The 20,527-nt window shown below is 34.0% G+C and overlaps 1 protein-coding gene across 7 annotated transcripts in view; it reads left to right on the top strand.

Moving 5' to 3' along the window:
* FGF14 (fibroblast growth factor 14) overlaps positions 1–20,527 on the top strand; it is a 410,976-nt gene that overhangs the window by 288,696 nt on the left and 101,753 nt on the right. For 5 of the 7 annotated variants that reach the window (XM_084506778.1, XM_084506784.1, XM_084506783.1 and 2 more), the window contains one exon: positions 16,387–16,497. The exons of the other annotated variants lie outside the window; for them this stretch is intronic. In XM_084506778.1, the coding sequence (XP_084362904.1) occupies positions 16,387–16,497 (111 nt within the window). The remainder of the gene's footprint in view (positions 1–16,386; positions 16,498–20,527) is intronic. 7 annotated transcript variants of the gene reach the window in all.

Genomic DNA, 20,527 nt, shown 5'->3' with positions numbered 1-20,527 from the left:
CTGATATTTAATTATTTCAGAGATTTTGAAATTTCAACATTTTAGACTTTTACTGGTATCCCAAAACTATAAAAGGTAATCTTCATACTTATTTCCAATTTAGTTCAGCTTTAAATGTAAGGATTTTTAGAGAAGTCTTAGATCTATTAACAGTACTCAAACACTGCCATTAAAATACTTCTTGAGGTTTCAAAGGGGATAATTTCATTTATACATTATTTATTCCAAAATACTGCATCCAGTAGCTAGCATGAATTGTACAAAATATAATTTTAAATTAGTTTATTTTATTTGGAATTGTCTGGAAACTGTTGACAAGGGTGTCTTTTGTTGTCTTTTCAGTTGCAATCATCACTAGATATTAAGGCACTGGGAAAATGTTATAATCTGTCATTCTGCTACACAGATAGAAGGCTTCTGATAAGTAATGTTTATTTTTGCTGACATCCATTTATTTTATTAACGGTGGCAAGTCTTTTCCCCTTGCTTTCCCTCCCTCGCTTTAAATTGCTCTATTAAAAACCTTCCACCTGCCTTTACAGTGGGATTAATACTGTTATATTATACAAATAAACACATTCAATTTAATAGGAAATCAGGGTAGTAACTGTCCTCTGACACGCTTATAAATAGTGGTTTCTGTATATCCAGTTGTTAAATGTGTCTTTTCCAGTCATTGCACATCCATTTTTATAAGCTGATGGGGGCTTCTACATCCTTGACTAAAATGCAGAAAACCTCATTTTCATTGCTGCTTTGGAAAACATATCCATCCTCTTCGTGCTTTATTGTCTATCAAGTGAGGGTGATGCTGATCTCCTGTGTTTAGGATCTGCCTGGGAATCTGCTGGCAGCTGGGCATTTTTACTGTAACTGCAATATCAGGCCAGTGCTCATTCTCCTCCACAACATGCTTTGTTAGTCATGTTAGAACATGATTAGACCAATCCCCTGCAAAGTGGATCCACATCCATTCCTCTCCTGATCAAGACATCTGGGCTTGGTGAACAGGAATATCTGTCACATCTTGACATCTGGGCTTGGTGAACAGGGCTTACCTCACTTTCTTCAAGCTGAAAGTCCCAGCATAAAGAAATAATAATTTCAATGCATAATTGTATGGTCTTTAAAATAATTACTAAAAAAAAAAAATCAAAACTAATCATCTTCTAAGAATAAAAGAAATACAAACTAGAAATGCAAAGGCAACTTGTGCTGCAATCTTGACAAGAAATCAAAAACTAACTTTGTTCTTTCTTTTTATTAGAGCTGGACTTCCAGAGATTTCAGGAAGCAGCTGAGGAGTTTCAATAGAGGGCATTTACTGTGCAGTAGTACATGAGTACATGACACTTTCTGAATGGGAAGGATGTTGATTCTGCTTTTAAGAGAATTTGAGTATTGCAGTAGTTTCCATAATGTATCTATATTTTAGAATAGGGCATACCATTATGACAAGTTCTCTAGGTTTTAGATACTTTCACATATATTAGAACCACTCTGGTAGATGAAACCATAAGCCAAAGAACTGATCTCATTAGCTCCGGTGGTAAGGATTTTTGTGTTTCATGTTCATGTTAGATGGGATAGATGGGACTAGGCTATTTTTAAAGATACATTACTTTCCAAGCTTCCTGATTCTAAAATGCAGAACTTATAGCAACAAAAGACTTCAAAGACCATGTTGCTCATTGTAGGACAAAGAAGAGAACCTAGAAGCATTCTGGAGTAAGGCTTTTATTTTCAGGTAGACGTTTCCAATTTTTATGATTTTTTTTTTTTCAATGTTGAAGTAACTATTTACTTCAGGTTGCCAGACAATTTAAATTAAAAAAAAATATATATTACACTTAACTTTAAAATTAAATATTTAGTATGTTGTGAAATTAAATAATTTAAATTCTTTGACTTACTGATTTTTTGTTTGTGTCTTTTGGTGTGACCAAAAAACTTTTTTGGTCACACCAAAAGACTTTTTTTGTTTGTTTGTTTGTTTGTTTGTTTTTGTGATGGTGGTTTATTTTTGTGTGTGTGTATGTGTGTGTTTGTTTGGTTGGTTGGTTTTGTTGTTGTTATTTTGTTTTGTTTTGTACTGGAGAAGTTATACAGCATTTTTCATTTTGGTCTAATAGAGATGAATGGAAAAGCTTTTACTTTTTTCTTTATTGCTTTTTATATTGTTGGTTTTTTTTTTTTTTTTTTTCTTCTTCTTTAATTTCAGAAAAAAACAAGTGGCTCTTTGTTTTAATAACAATGGTTAGTTGCCCTACTTCAGTCAGTTTCTGGTGATTTGAAGTCTCAGATAAGTCTTTTTCCTGTTGCAAATACAGAGTGTAACACCAGTGTTCCCTTACTCATGCCATCTAACTTTAGACTTCTGTCTTTAGCATTGGGTTCTCTGAATAGTTTATGACTTTTCAGAGAGTGAGTCAGCACTCATCATAGAAACCTAAATTCATGTGGTGTAAAAAGTTTCTAGTCATATGGTGTAAATAGTTTCTGAGTTGTGTGTCAGTCCTCTGCAACATGAGTAGCTACTAATTCTCTACTTCATTGTTATCAGGAGGAAGTAACTTTATAAAGGAAAAGGGAAGGGGAGGGGGGAGGGATAGGGAAGGCAAGGCAAGGCAAGGGACAATAAAAATAATAATAATAAAAAACTCTGTTGTTTTGGTAATACAGTGGGCAGAATCTATATGCTTATTTTAGATAGGGAATGGCCCCAATCTTCAGGCTTTATTTTGAAATGAAAGTCATTGCTCAGCTGCTTTCCAGTGTTCTGCGCTTCCTTTGCTGTGTTGCTATGTTCTGTAGAAACAGCTGAAGTGATACTTTGATTACAAAGTGGCAGAATTCTGGTTTGTCCACAGAAAAATGCACTAAAAAAACCTTCTGTAAGTTCTGTAGCACTCCACAGCTGTGGTGTGAAAGCAGATGGGAAGTGGAGAAAGAAGGGAGGGTGCTTGCTGCCTGCACCAGGGACTGGGTGCTGCCATCGTGTCACCAGAAGCATGACAGCGTATTAGTCAGGGTGATGAGAGCTTTTAACTTCTCTTTCCGCCTTCCTGCTCTTCCTTCTCTGGTAAATCCATGCTCTGCACACAGCTGAAAATAAGTTCTTAGAAAAATCAAGTATAGCCTGCTTGACAAAGACACTTACATGGATTTTAATGAATAACTTAATAAAGCATAATCAAGGCTCATATATGCCCTTCCTGTCTGTGTGTAGAAAAGGGAATTTGTCTTGTGTGTTAAATTTGAACAAGATTTAGAACACAGATTTCTTCTATTATTTGTGTATAGAAATAGAGAACTACCTTGAAGGCCTCAAAAAAAAAAAAAAAAAAAAAAAAAAAAAAAAAACATATACCATGTAAGCTTTGTTGGAGAGAAAGCAGACATTTTTAGACAGTTTCCTGAATTAGATATATCCCTTTTTTTTTTTTTTTTTTCCTGACTACACTGAGGAGGAGGAGAAGTTTTAATTGAAGTTTTAATTTACATTACAATATAAAGTAGAAGTGTTGGGTATTTCATGCTATGTTATATTGTTGATGTCTGTGTATTTACACCAGATGTCTGATGTCAGTACGTCTGTGTATTTACACAGATGAAATGTAGTGTGATACTAAACTTTATTGGGTTTCACCTGCAGTATGAAGCACCATCAGCATCTGTAGTTAAGGTACAATGGAATAACCTCCAGGCACCTCATCAAACTGTCCAAGGGAGTACGAATGTTAGAAAATGGAAATAGGGCAGGCAGGGATTTTTTACACCACACTGTGTCAGCATGGGGTTTTGAAGTTAGTGTGCCAGTGCATTAGTGTGCTGATGAGACTGCAGCTGAGAGGGTGTCAGCCATGCTCAGTGCTGCTGGTGGGGCTTGGGGCTGCCTGCCCTGCACTGGGCTCCCAGTGAGGAACAGCAAGCCTTGCTCTCACGTTGGAAAGCTTAGGTGCCAGATGTGAAAGTAAAGAAAGATGAGGGGAACATTCAGTTGAAGGCATCCTTACAGTGTCAAATTAAGACATCCTTACAGTGTCAAATTTGCATGAGTTGTTACAGCTGCTCAGTGATATCCTTCAATACGAGTGCTATCACTGGAGTGTCACCAGGCATGGACAAAAATTGCTGTGGAAATTCTGGGGTTGGGTTTCCTGCTTTTCAATCTCTAATCTTTCAGCTTCAAATAACATTTAAGTTGTCAGTATAACAAATGTTCAGGACGCATAAGAGATTTAAAGAGAGTTTAATATTAATATTCAGAAAAGGGTCTAATTTGTTCTTTCTAAGCATACCTGTTCACCCTTCTGAGTACTGCCTGGCACAGTAGCATCTCAGTCTTTGCTGGAATTAACAGGACATTGCTGCAGTACTAATGAATCGAGAGAATAAAACTGTTCTTGATTTCTGTTTAAAACATGCTAGTTGAATATGTGTGTTTTGTAAGGGAGTTTACAGGACAAGTTTCTAAGTAAGGAGTGGAATGGAAACCCTGTAGTGAGAAACATCAACAGCTGCCAGATTAGGGTGCTAAGCAAACTAAATTTAATTGTGCCCATATGGTAGCATTTTTGTAGTGTAGGTGGGACTCCTGACACAAAATAAGAAGCTGAGAGGGTCTATTTGGGTTATACCATAAGTCCAGTTCAAAGCGAATAGTCTGGGACTGGAGTTGTCCTAGGGAGGGAAGGCTCATCCAAAGACTTGAGAACTTCAGTGTCTCTAGGGGATGAACAGGGCTAAATACTGCATTATACCTATTTTTGGGTAGACAAGTAGGCTCTCCTGCATTTAATTCATTTGATGCATTGTTGACCTTTCCTTTAGAAATGAGGGAAAACATGCCTTGAGCTGCCCATTTCTCCCTATCACTATGATGGAGTTGAGGATAAATAGTTCAGACACCCATACCTGAGCAGAGGATTCTCACTTGTTTTGTGTTTGGAAGGCACCGACTACAAGTCATGGAATTTGCTTTGTTTAGTACCTTCCTTAGGTCATCCATAATTAAGAGACTTGATGTCAACCTTGACAGTTAATGGTGCTGGTGTAACTAGTTTTGACCAAGAAGATAGTGAAGGGGGAACCATCTTCATAGAAGTGTTGTGGCTCTTGAGGACAGAGACTTGAGGAATATGTTTTAGTTTTGTTTTTGTTTTTGCCAGTTGTATATTACAAATCTTAGAATAATATATACATTTGGAACTGCCATGCGTCTTCATTCTGAGTCACTGCTCTACAAAATGCATTGATAAGTTGCTGGTTGCTTTGTTTCTGTGTATACAGAAAAAAAATCCAGAAATTACAGACTGTGTATTACTTCCCTGGTAGCTACAAGGTGAAGTTTGTATCTCTGGTTAAAAGTATTGTTAGCCTAAAGATAATCTTATTGTTTCTATACATTTCTGAAGGAAGATGTATGTGAATGATGGCATATTTGTTTATTGCTTGAGTTTACAATCATGTTTTGTTATTAAGGTTAAGATTTGGTTGGGCAACAGGAAGGAGGGTAGTCTTTTGTCCTTCTGACTGCTTAGAACATCTGAAGATACACAGGTGGAAGAAGATGCTGGATTGCTGAATACAGCAGGTAGGAAGTGAAAGACATGATGTAAGAAAAAGGGCAAGTACAGATACTTGATAGACTTAAGAAAGGTACAAGTAGTCAATGACATACTGGAAGCAAAGAAAAATTAAAAAGCAGGTTATGAGGTCACAGCAAGAATGCACTACACAGGATGGGAGATTTGTTTTGGAGACCTTAGTGTTGTGTTGGTTTTTATTTATTTATTTATTTTACTCTCAGATTATTTTTTCAAAAACTACTTTTTTTTCTGGTTCATGTTCTAACCAACTTTAGTTTTAGAGATTGAAAACCCTTTCAATGTTTTCTGAGGTGTTTTGGAGCATCCACCAAAATGTTAACCAGCTCTGAGTTCTTCCAAAACCCAACAGACCTTTTCAGTCTTTTGAGAATCATCAAAAGACTTAGAATCAGAGGATTTATTCCTTCTTAGTGAACAATCTATTTGACCTGAACTGTATCTGCTCATTTTCCAGTAGATGTTCCAAGTATAGTTCTGCTTATTTTCTGGATAGTACTTAAATCTTATGGATTAAATAGCCAGAGAACCAGAGTAATCATGGTAGGACAAATGCTTGATTGTTTTTCTCTAGAAGCCTCAACTTCAAAGCATCAAAGGAGTTTGCTGCTTGTATTGATGTTGTTCTTGCTAAAGTGAGGCTTGGAGCAAAAGTAGTTCAGAAGAAGCAAGGTGACAATGTTTGCGCCAAGATCCCTCAAAAAAAGGGCTTGATGAGTGATCTGTCCCATATCAGTGTCAAAATTTAGTGATTTCCTTAAAGCCAAGCTCCTGGAGTCTTTTCTTTCTGTATGTTCCTAACTTTCATAGTAGCACAGATGGGGGAAGACAAAACAAACAAACAAACAACAAAAATCCTTGAAGTCATGGCCCAAGTTAATCTTGCACTCAAAAAAAAAAAAAAAAAAAAAAGGAATTACCTCCAGTAAAGAGGCACTGATTCATAATGATGATTATAGAAGAAGTAAATCTGTAATGCTAAAGTAGCTGAAGATCAGTTTTCCAAGATGCTTCTCTTAAGACTACCAATTGTGTTTAACGCCATAGAGGTCTTTCAGTCTATAGGCTAACCAGGATTCTTGTGTTTCTCACAGGGAGGTTCTGGGGAAAACTTAATCTCAGAAAACCAAAACAGCAATGTATTTCTTTCCTTTTTGTCTTTCTATCTCACTGCATTCTCGCAACTGTACAAGCGCTTGTACTATAAAGTATAGGAAAATGTCTACTATTTCTTCAGCAGGTCCCTTGTTAATTAGAAGTCCAAGACAACTCTTAGTTACACTGCAAAAAGTAAAGAACAACTGAAATGCTTAGTATAGCTTGCCATTTTTCTGTTTCAAGGAGTTCTGTTTCCTATAACTCATGACATTTCTTGAGTATTAATGTGTTCCTTGCTGTTCAAAGTTTAAACTGAAAATGGTAACACTTTGTGAAAGAACAAGGGAATGTTTTAAAAATACTAAATAATTATTAATTGTACTGTATGTATGATGATATATGTATAATGATAATTATTTCATAGAGTTTTTGTGTGAATTAATTCCAGAGTATTCATGCTTTCCTACACACATTTTTTTTCCTAAATATTTAATGTATTTTATTAATATTAACAGTGCAAACTTCAGCTTGCCTTGTAGGACCTTTGTAATCTTACTTTATACAACATTTTAAACAATAAAGAAAGTTTCTAGCCAGTAACAAGTATAGAAATGCATTTGTTCTCCTTTCGCAATGGTATTATCCATTCCACATTGGATAATTAATTATCCTTTAACCCTGACCTCATATCTTTAGAGTCCTATTTATACCTCCAGTAATATTACTTGTTCATGAAGAGGACTAAAATGTAGTTTGCATTTAATAGATCACATTTTGTTGGTATTTTATTACAAATATCTTCAGATAATGTTGGTGAGTTATGTGGTTTGGCACCGAGGATTTATGTTAAAGGATAACAATTAAATAACAACAACAACAACAACAACAAACATATTCAATGAAGGAAAATTTTAACTTTTTTTGAAATTTCATAGTTTACTGATCAATATTTTTATAGTAAATTCTGTCAGACATAAGCAACTAATCACTGTAGTTTATACATTGTTAAACATAAAATTAAAACTTAATTAATTAATCAAATTCCTTGGTAATTATTCATCTCCTTTTGAGTGATTTTCCTTTCAAGTATTAAATAGGTTTGTTTGCATTTGGTCACAAATTAATGCTTTTATTGTTTTATTAACCAGGAGTTTACATTTGTGTACTGAAATGTCAACTTCGATGAAAAAGAACGCAGAGTTGTGTTGATGTTGGCTGTCTGATGGGTGTCTTTAAATTTGCACTAATGTAAGCTCAGTCCACTCAAGCCAACTAAAATGGAAATAAAAACTTGTGATTTTTTTTGTAATTTTATAAAGTGTTGTAATGCATCTGTTTGTGGTGGTGGCAGTAGAAACTGAGAATGCTGCACTAAAGGATATTGGGAAACTGCTACATCTGAAACCTGGAAAGCCTTGTATGTTGTTCTGTTACCAAAGAAAAATGAGGCTCTTTGCTCTGCAATGAGTCGGTGACATACATTGCAAATCCTAGCTATTGCTTGTAACCAGATAAAATCTCTTTTGTGCCAGTTATTGGCAGTGTAATTTATCTGTTTGCCTGCACTTTTTAGGCTAGTCAGTAGAAAAAAAAATGTAAAATTTCTCAGAAGTGATGTGCCTTCTTTCGATGTTTTGTGCTATTGGCAAGAAACTAAAAGTAAATAGAATACAGTCTGTTCTTGAGGTGCACAATGCAGAAGTGATATTGCATATCTAAGCAGAGGGAATATACTGCTTCATTTTATGTGCTTTTGTGTATTCTAGCAAGAATTAAATGAAGTTAATAACAAGTTAAGGACCCCTGCCACTTGGTATTATTGAAGGAGTTTCCTCCATGTAACAATAGAAAATGGAATGTTGTTCAGAATGCAAATTATAAAGCTATCCTCTTTTCATTGAGCATAACCATGATAATTTGGAATACTTTTTCAATAGACTATTTATTTCCAAATTTAACTCTAAGTCAGTTTGTCAAAGAGATACGGACTGATTTCAAATATTTCATTGCTTTGTGATGCAGCATGCAAGGAGACCAATAATCAAGATGTAAAAATAAATGTGATGTTTAAACAGTTCATTCTAAAACTATGAAATATTTAGGAAAGGGAGAATCATACTCATTCTTTGGCAAGTTAGGTGCTGCCTGACATATATCTAAAGATGAAAAGATCATTTATGTCCATCCTATTGTGCTTACAGTGTGTACTGACATCTTCAGAAAAATCTCATTCTTAAAATCCACTTAGGCACTGATTTAAAGTGCAACACATAAGTCAACTTTTATACATAAATTAAATGGGAATAGAATCTGTCACATTGTGGTGCCTTGATATTTTCTGATTGTGACTAAAATAAGGTTTGTTTTTTTTTTCATCATGGGGCGTTTTTATGGGAGGTTTACCAAAGTGGAGCCCATTGCAAAAATGAGGACACAAAATTACTTAAACCCAGTATCCATTGTTTAATGTTTTTGTTTTCAAGAGGAATGCTGAGCAATATTTTGTATAATGTTTTATTGTCAGAAGTTAGAAAGAAGAAAACACTAGGTAGAACTAAGATGTTCAACTATAAAAATGCATCCTAAACAAAATAGTAGAAAATGTTTTTCCAGACAAGATGATTCATAAAACTTGATATTTTTTGTCTTATATAAAATTAAAAGGTTAAATAAAAAATACAATAGCAAAGCTGGTGTAAAATAGAACTTAGACAATAGAATTTTCTTATTACCATTTCAAAGTAAACTTTGAGAGCATGAGTATAGCTGTGCTATACTCACAAAGATAATTTTTAGAGTCAGTGGAAGGTGATGCCTGTTAGGTAACTGTTAATTCCATTTAAATGTTATTAGTGTTAACTGAGTAACATATCATCAGGTATTTTAGATAATGAGAAATGAGAGGTTTTTGAAATTTAGTGTAATAGAAGAAACATGGATCAACAGTAGAAGACAGTATTTAGGCAGAAAATAAAGTCATATGTTGCAAGATCAAAAATATTGGAAATGTACAATATAGTCCAGTAGGAAGATAAATGCAAATTATTAAATAAAGTTACTAAAATTAAACATGATCTGTCCAGAATATTTATTTGGAAACCGTGTGTTCTCTTAACAACCTAAACCTCTTCCCTTCCCATCCTTAAAAAAAAAAAAAAAAAAAAAAAAGGCTGGTAAATGAGACTGTTAATAATTATGCGATAGACGAGTGTATTAAATCCGATCACCTTGTGAATTTGAACAGATAAAAATTATCCCAGCAAGAAGTCAAGTTGCTGTAGTTCTATTGACAATCACATTTGCTCACATAAAACCACATGGCAAAGAATTTCAGGATAAGTACTATTATTACTTATGGGAACAGGGAATAATGGAAACTATTGCTTTTCTGAGTTCACATTATATCCTTTTCCTTTCCGTTCTGAACAGAGCCAAAATTTTCTTTAAAAGACATTTTTCTTTAAATATTTTAATTAAGCTTTAGTTGGCTGTTGTGTATTATGAGATATTGAAATCATTAACACTAGAATCAGAGATGGAAAGTAAAACAAAACTAACAAGCAAACAAAAGATCAAAACATTGGAAACACTTAGAGACTGACAGGACAGTTGCAGTTATAAAGAAGTTGGGAGCGTGTAAGGCTTTTGAATGCAAGAGCTGTATCACAAACAGTTGAGTTTAATATTCAGAATGAACATGGGGGGCGGGCAGACATGGGGGGTTTTAGATGAGCATTTAAGTTTTTATCATTGTTAAACGAAGAACAAAATTTTGCATTTTGAACTCTTCATTGGTTGGATACTTGTTTGAAGAAGCCTTCTTTTGTGATTGTGTAAGGATCAAAAGATCCTTAAAGAGCACATTCTTTTCTGTGTGCTGGGAAACAGCAGGTTTTGCACCAAAAACAAAAAGAAAGGAGTATGATGTAGTTCTCTGTATTGACTGTACCTTTGCTTCTCAGTGCTGCTGGAATTAAAATATCAACAATATGCTTGCAAAGACAACTTTTTGATACTGGGAAAAGTGTTTCAACAGGAACAGGGATACTTCAAATGAGAATCAAAAAGTAATGAAACATTATTTTACATTAGATTTGGTCCCTCCTTCTGTAGCTGAATTACCTGTTGGAAAATGTTTCTAAATTACTGAGTAGTACTGACACATTTTAAAATTTTATATGATCTTCATACATTAATATGAAACATTAAGGAGTTTATGCACAGATGTCAATGAAGGGCTAGAGGCTGCCTTCAGCTATGATCTAGCACATAGACTCTAATGCCTCCTGTGGTGGGCAGTTAATTTACGATATAGAATGGCTTCAGCAGGAGAAACTGCAAGAAATCCCAGTCCAAAACTCCACACAACAGTACTGTCAGAATTCTTTTGTAAGAAGGTGACAAGCAGTGGCCTTTTACACATCCTGGGCCTCGAGTACTCGAGTTGGTAGGTCGGTGTAGAGGGGGTGAGACATGCCTGTGTTTCAGGTGGGCACTGTGCTTCACAACTTCCCAAGAAATCTGTGTGTTGCTCTTTGTTTCATTAGTTGTTGTTGTTGCTTTGTTTTATTGGTTGTTGTTGTTGTTTGGTTGTTTTTTGTTGTTGTTGTTTTAATCCTAAAACAGGTTAGATACGGTTGTGGTTTTGTTTGTTTTTAATCCTAAAAAAGCTTAGAAGTGTTTTTAATATTTCAAATCAAGTATAACAGGAGAGAGAAGATTCTTAACAAATGCAGACTGTGTCAGAGAGAAAAAAAAAATAAAATAAAATAAAAAAATGATAGGCAAGTGACTATTGGATCATCAGAGAGCCAAAAAAGGTGGCTGGTTTATTCTGGACCAGCGTGAGTGGTATTTTTAGTACTTAACTATCCAAAAGTAAAAACTGCAAGAGGGAAATACAAATTATAAAGTGCAAGTAAAATGTGACAGACATGGAGCTACCAGTTAACATGAGTTTTATGCTATGCAATATGAGCACAATTTACCTATAAACACTGCTAAATACTCTAAATACATTTTCATGTGACTCATTGACTAACTTGTGACAGACTGGTAATTAACTGGTTAGTGTAGGTTATTCTCCATAAGAATGAGATTAAGCAACCATTAAGCATTTGTCTGCCGGCTCAAATATACTGAGGCTATTTACTCAAGAGAGGGAGTAGGTAAATTATGCCAGGCTGAAACAAACAAACAAACAACAAACAAAACCAACAAAAAGCCCTCTGGTAAAAAATAAAAATAATTTTTAAAATATAACTGTAGTTTTAAGACTTAAACTTTTGCACCAAAAGCAAGACAAGGAGTTTCATGTAAAATTAAAACTTCAGTGTATTCTAAGGGATTCATTTTTCATGGTGTTAAAACACTATGGGCATACCTGCCATTGTTTGTAGCATTGTAAGTTTATCTACGTCTGAAATGAAAGGTAAATGCTATAACATGTTTCTAATGAGTTTGTAACCTTGTTTATTTTAAATCTATAAAATTTCTGAAGAGATCTGTCCTGGCAGCATTAGGAGGAGAGGTGAGGGAAGAGGAGATGTTAAAAATATTCTGTTTATGTACAGAAAATATTTTTAATTTAAAACATCAAATGTCGTAATTGTTCTAAAGCAAAAGCTGTACTCAACTTGTCAAGACTTGATGACAAAACAGTTTTTGTAGCCACTATTAGAGAGAGAAGAGAAGACTACTTAATTAAACTCTATCTTTGTTGAGGACATCAGGCTACTGACAGAGTGTGCATGCTAACTGCAATCATACCTCCTGCTGCTGCCGCTGACAAGAGAAAGCAGCAATAAAAAGGGGCTGCAAGTGACTGCTCTTATGCAGGTTGCTGTGTAAGAGAGGTTTGGAAATGTGTTGATTTGTCCATTCAAGAAAACATTTCCAAAATTTTATAGGATTTCTCTAAACATTACAAGTGAGAATGATTCTCTCCATGGTGGGGCATTGCATTATTGTCACACTGAACTGTTCAAAATCAGAAGTGCAGACCTAAAATAAGATCAATAAAAACCATTAGGAGATGTTGCATTGACTTTAAATTTTGACTCATGGTGAAGTGGGCTTTTTTTGTTGTTTTTTTGTTTGTTTGTTCTTTTTGGCTGAAGTCAAAGTGCTTAGAATTTAATGTAATTTTTTTTTTTCACGTATTTGTCTGGATGACACAAGTAAGACTACCATAGAACCATTAACATAAAATCTATAATAAAAAATATGACAAATGGGAGCTATTTGATTAGATCATCCATTCTCATCCTGATAATTTGTGTTTTATGGTTGCGTTCTCTTGCCATTTCCTTTCTTTTTCATGTGAGAAGAAAAAGGCATGTGTGGGGAATAAAGGGTGAGGATAATTGCTTTTCTGTCTACCTGCATCAGCGTGGTGGGAGTTACAAGCACCAGGTATTGGGCACCTGAGGACAGGCAGCAGTAGGCTTTTGTTGGTATTACTGGGTGTTGCTATTAGCTCCTGCTTTCTAATGCACAATAAAGATAAATAAATAAGTGTGGTCAAGAAGGATTTGAGAAACTCATTTGCAAACTGTCTGAAGCTGAGACTGTTTCTGTAATATTATCAACTGACAATAGATAGATAAAATGCTGTAACAATACAGAGACCAGAGGATTTCTCTGTACTGCTTGCTGCCCAAGTATCTCAAAATTGACCTGAAAGAATCAATTATCTTTCTGCAAGGTGAAGAGATGAATTCCCTGCCTGACGAAATTGTCTGTTTCTTCTTTTAAGATATTTAATCCATTTTCAGACTATATAGAGTAGGCATTTTGACTATTGCTTATTATGACTTGCATTGAGATTAATGAGTCATTTCATACAACCCCCTCACTAAATTTGGGTTAATTTTTCCTAAAATAAAAATAATAAAAAACAAAATAAAAACATATTGTCTTGTCAAATTCTCTCAGTATTTTGAGCACTGTTCATCTTAAATATTTAGCTCGTCTCTTACTCTGATTTGTAGACCTGAAGTGTAATTTTAACTGAATATGACAATCAAGAACTTGTAAAAATTCTATGATTCTTTTTTTTTTTTTTTTTATTAGTTTTAACCTTGAAGTAGAAAAGACCTTCTTAGGAGAATGGGTAAACAAGGTTCTAATAATCTGTAGGAAAAAAAAAAAAAAAAAAGGTAAGAAGAAAGTTGCAATTGCTATGTTTTGTGGGAAAAAGGACCTTTTTGTCCTTGTTTTGGTCTATAGAGACCTATATGGCATAATCAAAATATTAATTAATATCATGTTATTAGTAATAAATTCCAGCTTTGAATGAAATATTTGAGTGAAAGAGCTGTTTTGTGACTATTCTCTGACAACTAGAACTATTAAAACTGTATACAAATGAGATAAAACACAACTGAGGTCCTCTTGTCTCATGTTATAATAGTTATTGTTTTGCTGTATTTGAACTTCAGTGAACAAATAAATGGGGGACTTATGCCCTTCCCCACCATATGAAGTCTGAAATGCTAGCTGAAATGCATAACTATTCACCAAATTATTTTCATTCAAATACAGTTTTGGATAGTTGGTAAATTTTGGTTTAATTTTAAGTAATGCTTCTGGAGAAAATATAGACATGATTGTGTGATTTCTTGTAACAAAGTAGATTTTATTTGAGAATTTAAAAAATAAATAGAATCACTATAAAGAATAACTTTGAAAATCACTTCTAAATTTTGCATTTTTCCTTTGTAGTGGTAGATGTAAACAACTGGTGATAGTGAATTGACTAATTGCCCTCCTGTGGGATACTTTAAGCTAAGATCAGATTTAATTCTTGTTTGTTAGGTATAGAAACAGCTTTTCAAAATATTGATATTTTTTCCCTGTAAATACTTTTTAAAGCTCTGGTTATAATAATTTTGCCTTAGTTATTTTCTTTAGTCTTTTAAGATACAATGTCAGTATGTATAAAGCAAGTATGTTTAAAATTGTCAATTTGGAAGTGTGTACTGAAAGAATGTGATGAAAAGAATAGCACCTGTGTAGGAGGAACTCACTTTTAATTTTTAAATGATGAAAATATTTTTGGTTTGCCTGATATTGTTGATTAAGGCAGTACTTTCAAAGAAAATAAAATTTATTATATTTATATTTATATATATTAAATTGATTATTCTCATATAAAGACAGAGCAATTTTTGCTAAAGTATAAATAAATCAAAATTTTCATTTAAAAGCAAAAGAAAAGTTTTAATGTTCTTGTTTATCACAAAATACTTTATTTCTTTGCCTCAACAGTTTGTGTTAATATTTCTATGATATTTACAATTTAAACTTATATTTTTAATTTAGATGTGTTTATTGTTTCATATGACTTTGTATTTTCAAGAAAAATGTATCATTTTCATGCACATTTCATGGAACTCAGCTTCTGTAGAAAACTTTAGATCATTCCACTTAGAGACAATTTCATTTATTAGTGTTTATTTTCATTTTCCCTTAGGATACTGTAAGTAACACAGCATGATTGACTGTGAGAGCAATTATATACAAATTCAAGGAGGATTTTATATTCTAGCTACAGGTTGCATGAAAATCATTTCTGCCTTACTTAAAATTTCATCTCTTCATTTTACGTATCTGCCTCAAAGTCTTTGTGTTCATTACTGCAGAGCTAAGCATAATGTGATGTAGAAGCCTTTAATGCCAATGTCCCCAAAAGTTTATACCATATTGTACTGAATGGCTATAGTTGGGCCTAATAGTTTATGTTATCAATATTAGGAGCAGTATCACACGTGTAGCGCTGTTATTTTTTTTTAAGATGTGATGTCATTTTCTTCATCACTAAACCAAATCTTCAGCAGCTTAGTAAGTGGTTTGGTAAGACACCATCCTTGAGATGAATCACAAAGTTGTTGCTTGGTAACACCTACTCAATTCTTGGCAAGTTTTACAATTGTAGGTAGCTTAGCTGTTCAGCTACCTGAATTCCCATTTAATTTTAGCTTACTCAGGTATTTTTATTGTTTGGTTTGGTTTTTCTTTTTTTTTTTTTTTTCTTTTTTTTTTTTTTTTTTTTTTAATCTCATAAAGAGTTATGGCAATCACCTTGCCGTGATCGTGGCTGTTATTTCCTGGGGGATGGGAGCAGGTGAATCATATCTGCCTCTAGAGTGGTATCTTGGGATTTTCACAAAATATTGTACCAGATAAGTTTATGACTTCTGGTAGAGAGTGAAATGAGACAGATGCTTTCATGCACATAATCTTAGAACTTATGTGATAGTACAGTAAGTTACTAACAAGTATTAAATAAAAGTAGTTAATAAATTAATTAATTCATTCATTTTAATTTTGTAGGCTTCTGTAAGGTTTGCTGCTTGTTGCTGAAAGCTACGATTTTTGTAGGGCTTAATCTAGTTTAAGTCTTTTGACTATGGGTGTTTGGTGTATTCTATTTTTATGTTTGTTTTACCTCTGTTAATTGTAATTAAGGATGTTTAAGAAAGAGAACAGGACATGAAACTGGCATGATTATACTCTGCAGAAAGATGTTTCTCCATCTCCATCAGGAACCATCTTGTTCTAGTACAACTTTAAGACAGCAATGGTGCTTCACCAAACTTCCTTCTACAGTGAGAGAAGTAGGGATAAGTCTTGGAAAAAGTTTTGAGGCTAGTGACAAAATATGTTTGTCTTTCAGATCCCCAGCTCAAGGGTATAGTGACCAGGTTATATTGCAGGCAAGGCTACTACTTGCAAATGCACCCCGATGGAAGTCTCGATGGAACCAAGGATGACAGCAGTAATTCTAGTAAGTGAATGTCATAGGGGAATGTCTTAATCGCACACGCAGATTGAATCATTCAAGTGTATACATGCAGACACACTTTTAATGTATTTGGAGGGTTTCTGATGTGTTTTGTCAAAAGGAAGAGGGTTCTGTCAATTGGAATCCTAATAACCTCTGGCACATCTTGTGCAGGATGCTGGCCTAAATGTATTCCCTCTGAAGGTGTAAGTGCCAATGGATCTTGGGGGTGAGATATTTAGGCCAGTGTTGTCTTCTGATATTTTTATAAAAATGGTAAAATCATGTAATATTTAAAAAAAAATAAAACTATACATTTAACAGAAATTTATTGTTTTTGATTAAGTAACAACAACAACAACAACAACAAAAGATAAAGGAATAAAAAAACATATTTGAAAATCTGATCATACAGGCACTGATTCAACAAAACAAATAAATGTGTGCCAAGCTATCAAAGTCCTGTCTAAAGCAGAGGCTGAAGTGCCTTGCTGAATTGGAGCTAAAGATCCTACAGTCTGTCCCTACACTAGCAAGAGTTCCAGTGATTTAAACAGGATTTCTGCCAGTGTGGGGACTGCTACAATTTTCAAAAATACTCTAAACAAGAGTGGTCTTGATGGGCAGTGTGGATCATTGCTTTGGTATTCTTTTCCTATGATACTGCCACATACTTTCATTCAACGGACATATATACATTTGATAACTTCAGCTGCAAATGTTAAACAAACGTATTCTTACTCTAGAAAAACTTGACTTTTAATTTTCCATTTTGAAAAGAGCATTTGTATTTTGTTTAGTTCAATGATAATGGAACATTTAAGCAATATTTCTATGTGGTCTTGGGGTCTATTTTAAGCATTTTAATACAAAGGATTTATCTATTTATTATGCATATATAAATAAGTCTTTAGTTCCCTCAAGAATGTTGGAATTAGGCTGCAGAAATTAAGGGATTTGAAGCTTCTGCTTTCTTTGGCAATGCTCCTTATTTTACTTGTTAATGCATGGCTGTCATTTTAACATATTTCATCAGCAGATAGCATGATCTTCCCTTATTGTTATATTATTTTTAGAATTGAGAAAAATAATTGACTAATCTATTTTGATGAATATTTCTCTCTCTGTGTTTGTTTTCCAAGTGTGTTTTTGTTTGTTTGTTTCCCCCTGTCCCTTGTTTTTTTTTCTTCCCATTTCCTTAGTGTGTTCATCTCTCATGCCCACTTCTGTACTGGACCAAATACTAAGATGTTGTACAGACAAGATTATTCCTTTTTAGAGAAGCTTTACTTATATGAGATCTAAGTAATGTGTCTTAGAGTGCAAGCTCCTATTTCTCTCCTTTTCCACTCTCTTCCTGTCTTTCTCTAATTTTCCACTTCAGTGAAAAGGTGTGTATGATGGCAAAAATTTTGGATTTTTTTTTTTTTTTTAATCTTAGACATCTATGGATTTTGAATCTTTGCAAAGCTAGCCGATCATGCCTTCCTTTCCTCTTTTCTCTGTTGTCAGCTTTACAAATCTTCCCTTTTTTGTTTATTATTTGTCTTTTCTCTCCTCTCTTCCATCTCTTTCTGGATTTCCATTTGTCTGCCAGTCTCTTATTCTTCTCAGTTGTTCCAAAATGCAGAATTAATATTTTATAGAATAAATATTTTGAAACATAGAACTTGTCCAAAACCAACCAAATACCAGATATATTTTGGATGTAATCCATATAATCCATATTTTGGATAAATACTGTTAGGTAATATAATGTTTTAATTCAACATGGCTTTTAGGCTAAAGTGATTCTACAAAAGGATTTTTACTCTCTATCTGGTGTGCTTCACTGTTTATTTCTGCAGTAGTCCAATTTTATAGTATAGTTAGGTTACACCATAAAGATGTATAAAATCCATGTTGTTTGCCAGGAAAACATACAATCTTCACATTGAATTTTGCCAGTATATCGACTAGTATCAACAATGTATCAGCAGTTGAAAAGATTGATCCATCTGGTATAGTCATGAATATATGATTATGTGTACTTCTTTTGCACTGTCAATCTTTCTCCCTAGCTCTTTTCCATTCCCAGTCCATGACCTGTTGAACTTTTTATTTTCTATCATTTTTCTCTATTGCAGCATATTTTGTTTTTCCTTTTTCTTTTTTACTTTATAAAATAATTTTGTTGTGGATATAATTTCTCATCTTCTGATCTGTTATTTGGTGAGCTCTTTATCATGATAATTCATGTCTGAGAAAATAAGTAAACCGGTAAATAAGGTTTGGCAGCAGTAAAGGAAGAATCCTCCTGTGTGAGGGGAAAATTCTTCTGACCAGTGTGCTTGTAGTCTGCCTATTTAATGTACCCAGTGGGCAAAGGGATGGACATATATTAGCTGTTAATAGGACAGTACACTTACCTTGGTGGTGAGGAGGACTTCTGTTTGAAGTGTGTTTCATAAAAAGAGAGGTAATTGAGATTGCTGAAGGGCATGCATCTCTGCCAGGCCTTCCAGGCATGTGCTGCGCTATTCGTTGTCACTGCAGCCTGTGAAGCAGTCCTCATCACCTGCACAGCCTTTGAGTAGTTCACTGTCTTGAAGAAACCAAAGTGAGTGAATGGCAAGGGACAGAGAAGAGGATTTTGTTTTCAGCGAGGAAACTGTTTGAAGCTTAGTTATGGTTCTACATTTTGTGCTGTTGAAATTTCTTTTATCAAGCAGTAAAAGCATTGCTTAAAGTTAAAATTCCCTCAAGCGCAGGTCTTTTTGTACTCATTTTGTATGTATACCAGTAAACATGTTACATACTATTGGAGTCATGGTTATGGAGAGACAGTGCAGAGAAAGATCAAAATGTAGTCTGTTTAGACTGAGTGGTTACGTTAACACTCATTTTTGTCTTTAAAGCTAGTCCTCCTTAGTGGGGTCTTTTGCTGCTATCTGAAATCAAAATGAGTTGTGGTTTCAGTCAGCTGTTGAAGAGTAACCCATTATAAAGTGTCAACCATTGTGAATGGATTGATGAGTTTCAGTTTATTGTTGATATCTCTTTTTATGTATTTTTTAGGTAGTTATGTTTTGTGATAGAGTATGAACTAATACAGCTATTGGTTAATGTTGCTTAGTTTCCTTTTATTCTCAAAATAAGACTATTAGTTTAAACTATCTTGTATGTACAGTCTGCATTTTTGCCAAACTCACAGAAATATGTGGAAAGAGGCTTCATTGCATTGATTCTTTTCTTTTAGCTGTTTTTTTTCCTTCATTCAATGCCTTACAGTTTCTGGTATATGGTTTTTGTTTGTTTGTTTGTTTTAATGAAAGCAGGAGTATCTGTGGTTAAAGTAGTAGACTTGGTTACTGTGATCTTACTCAGCAGGAGTAGTAGGAGTCATAATTTTTTATCGTTTACAGCAATTCTCAGCATTACTTGCTGAAAATTAAACTTATACTGGGGGCACGTGCTCACAATGATCTCCAGGGACTTCACCATTATTGCTTTGGAAAACCAACCTATCGCAGAGAAACTATAAAGAAATAGATATCCATGTGCTTTTGGTAACAAGCATTACATTCCCCTCATGACTTCCCCATCCAGAAAGTCTCATTTTCAGGCTTTAGTTTATATTCAGCATTTTGTCTCACAAATGAAAGGTAGGTTTACTAGGAAGAATAATCAAATTTGAGAAACAAGCAATTCTAATTCTTTAATTTCTGAGTTTGAAATGCAGTGGCTTATTTTGATTCATATGAAGACAATATGTGAACTCAGACAACCACTGAAAAAATTCAGCATTATGATATTTCCCATGATAATCTTCATTTTAACATTCAAATGTTGCTATTCATGCCTTGTATGAAATTACAGTAATATTTAAAATATATTAAAAAGGCATCACTCATTTTTAGCCCTATTTCATAAACAATAGGTGCCAAATTTAAGATTACCCAAGAAACTTTGATTTGGCTATGCTGTGCACATCTTTTGGTTAATTATGCAACACCACACTTTATTTCTTTCATGACAACTGGTACCTAGAAGA

This window comes from Aythya ferina (assembly GCF_964211825.1).
Source record: "Aythya ferina genome assembly, chromosome: 1".
NCBI lineage: Eukaryota > Metazoa > Chordata > Aves > Anseriformes > Anatidae > Aythya > Aythya ferina.
The sequence above is the reverse complement of the archived record's forward strand: the minus strand, read 5'-3'. Positions and strand labels throughout refer to the sequence as shown.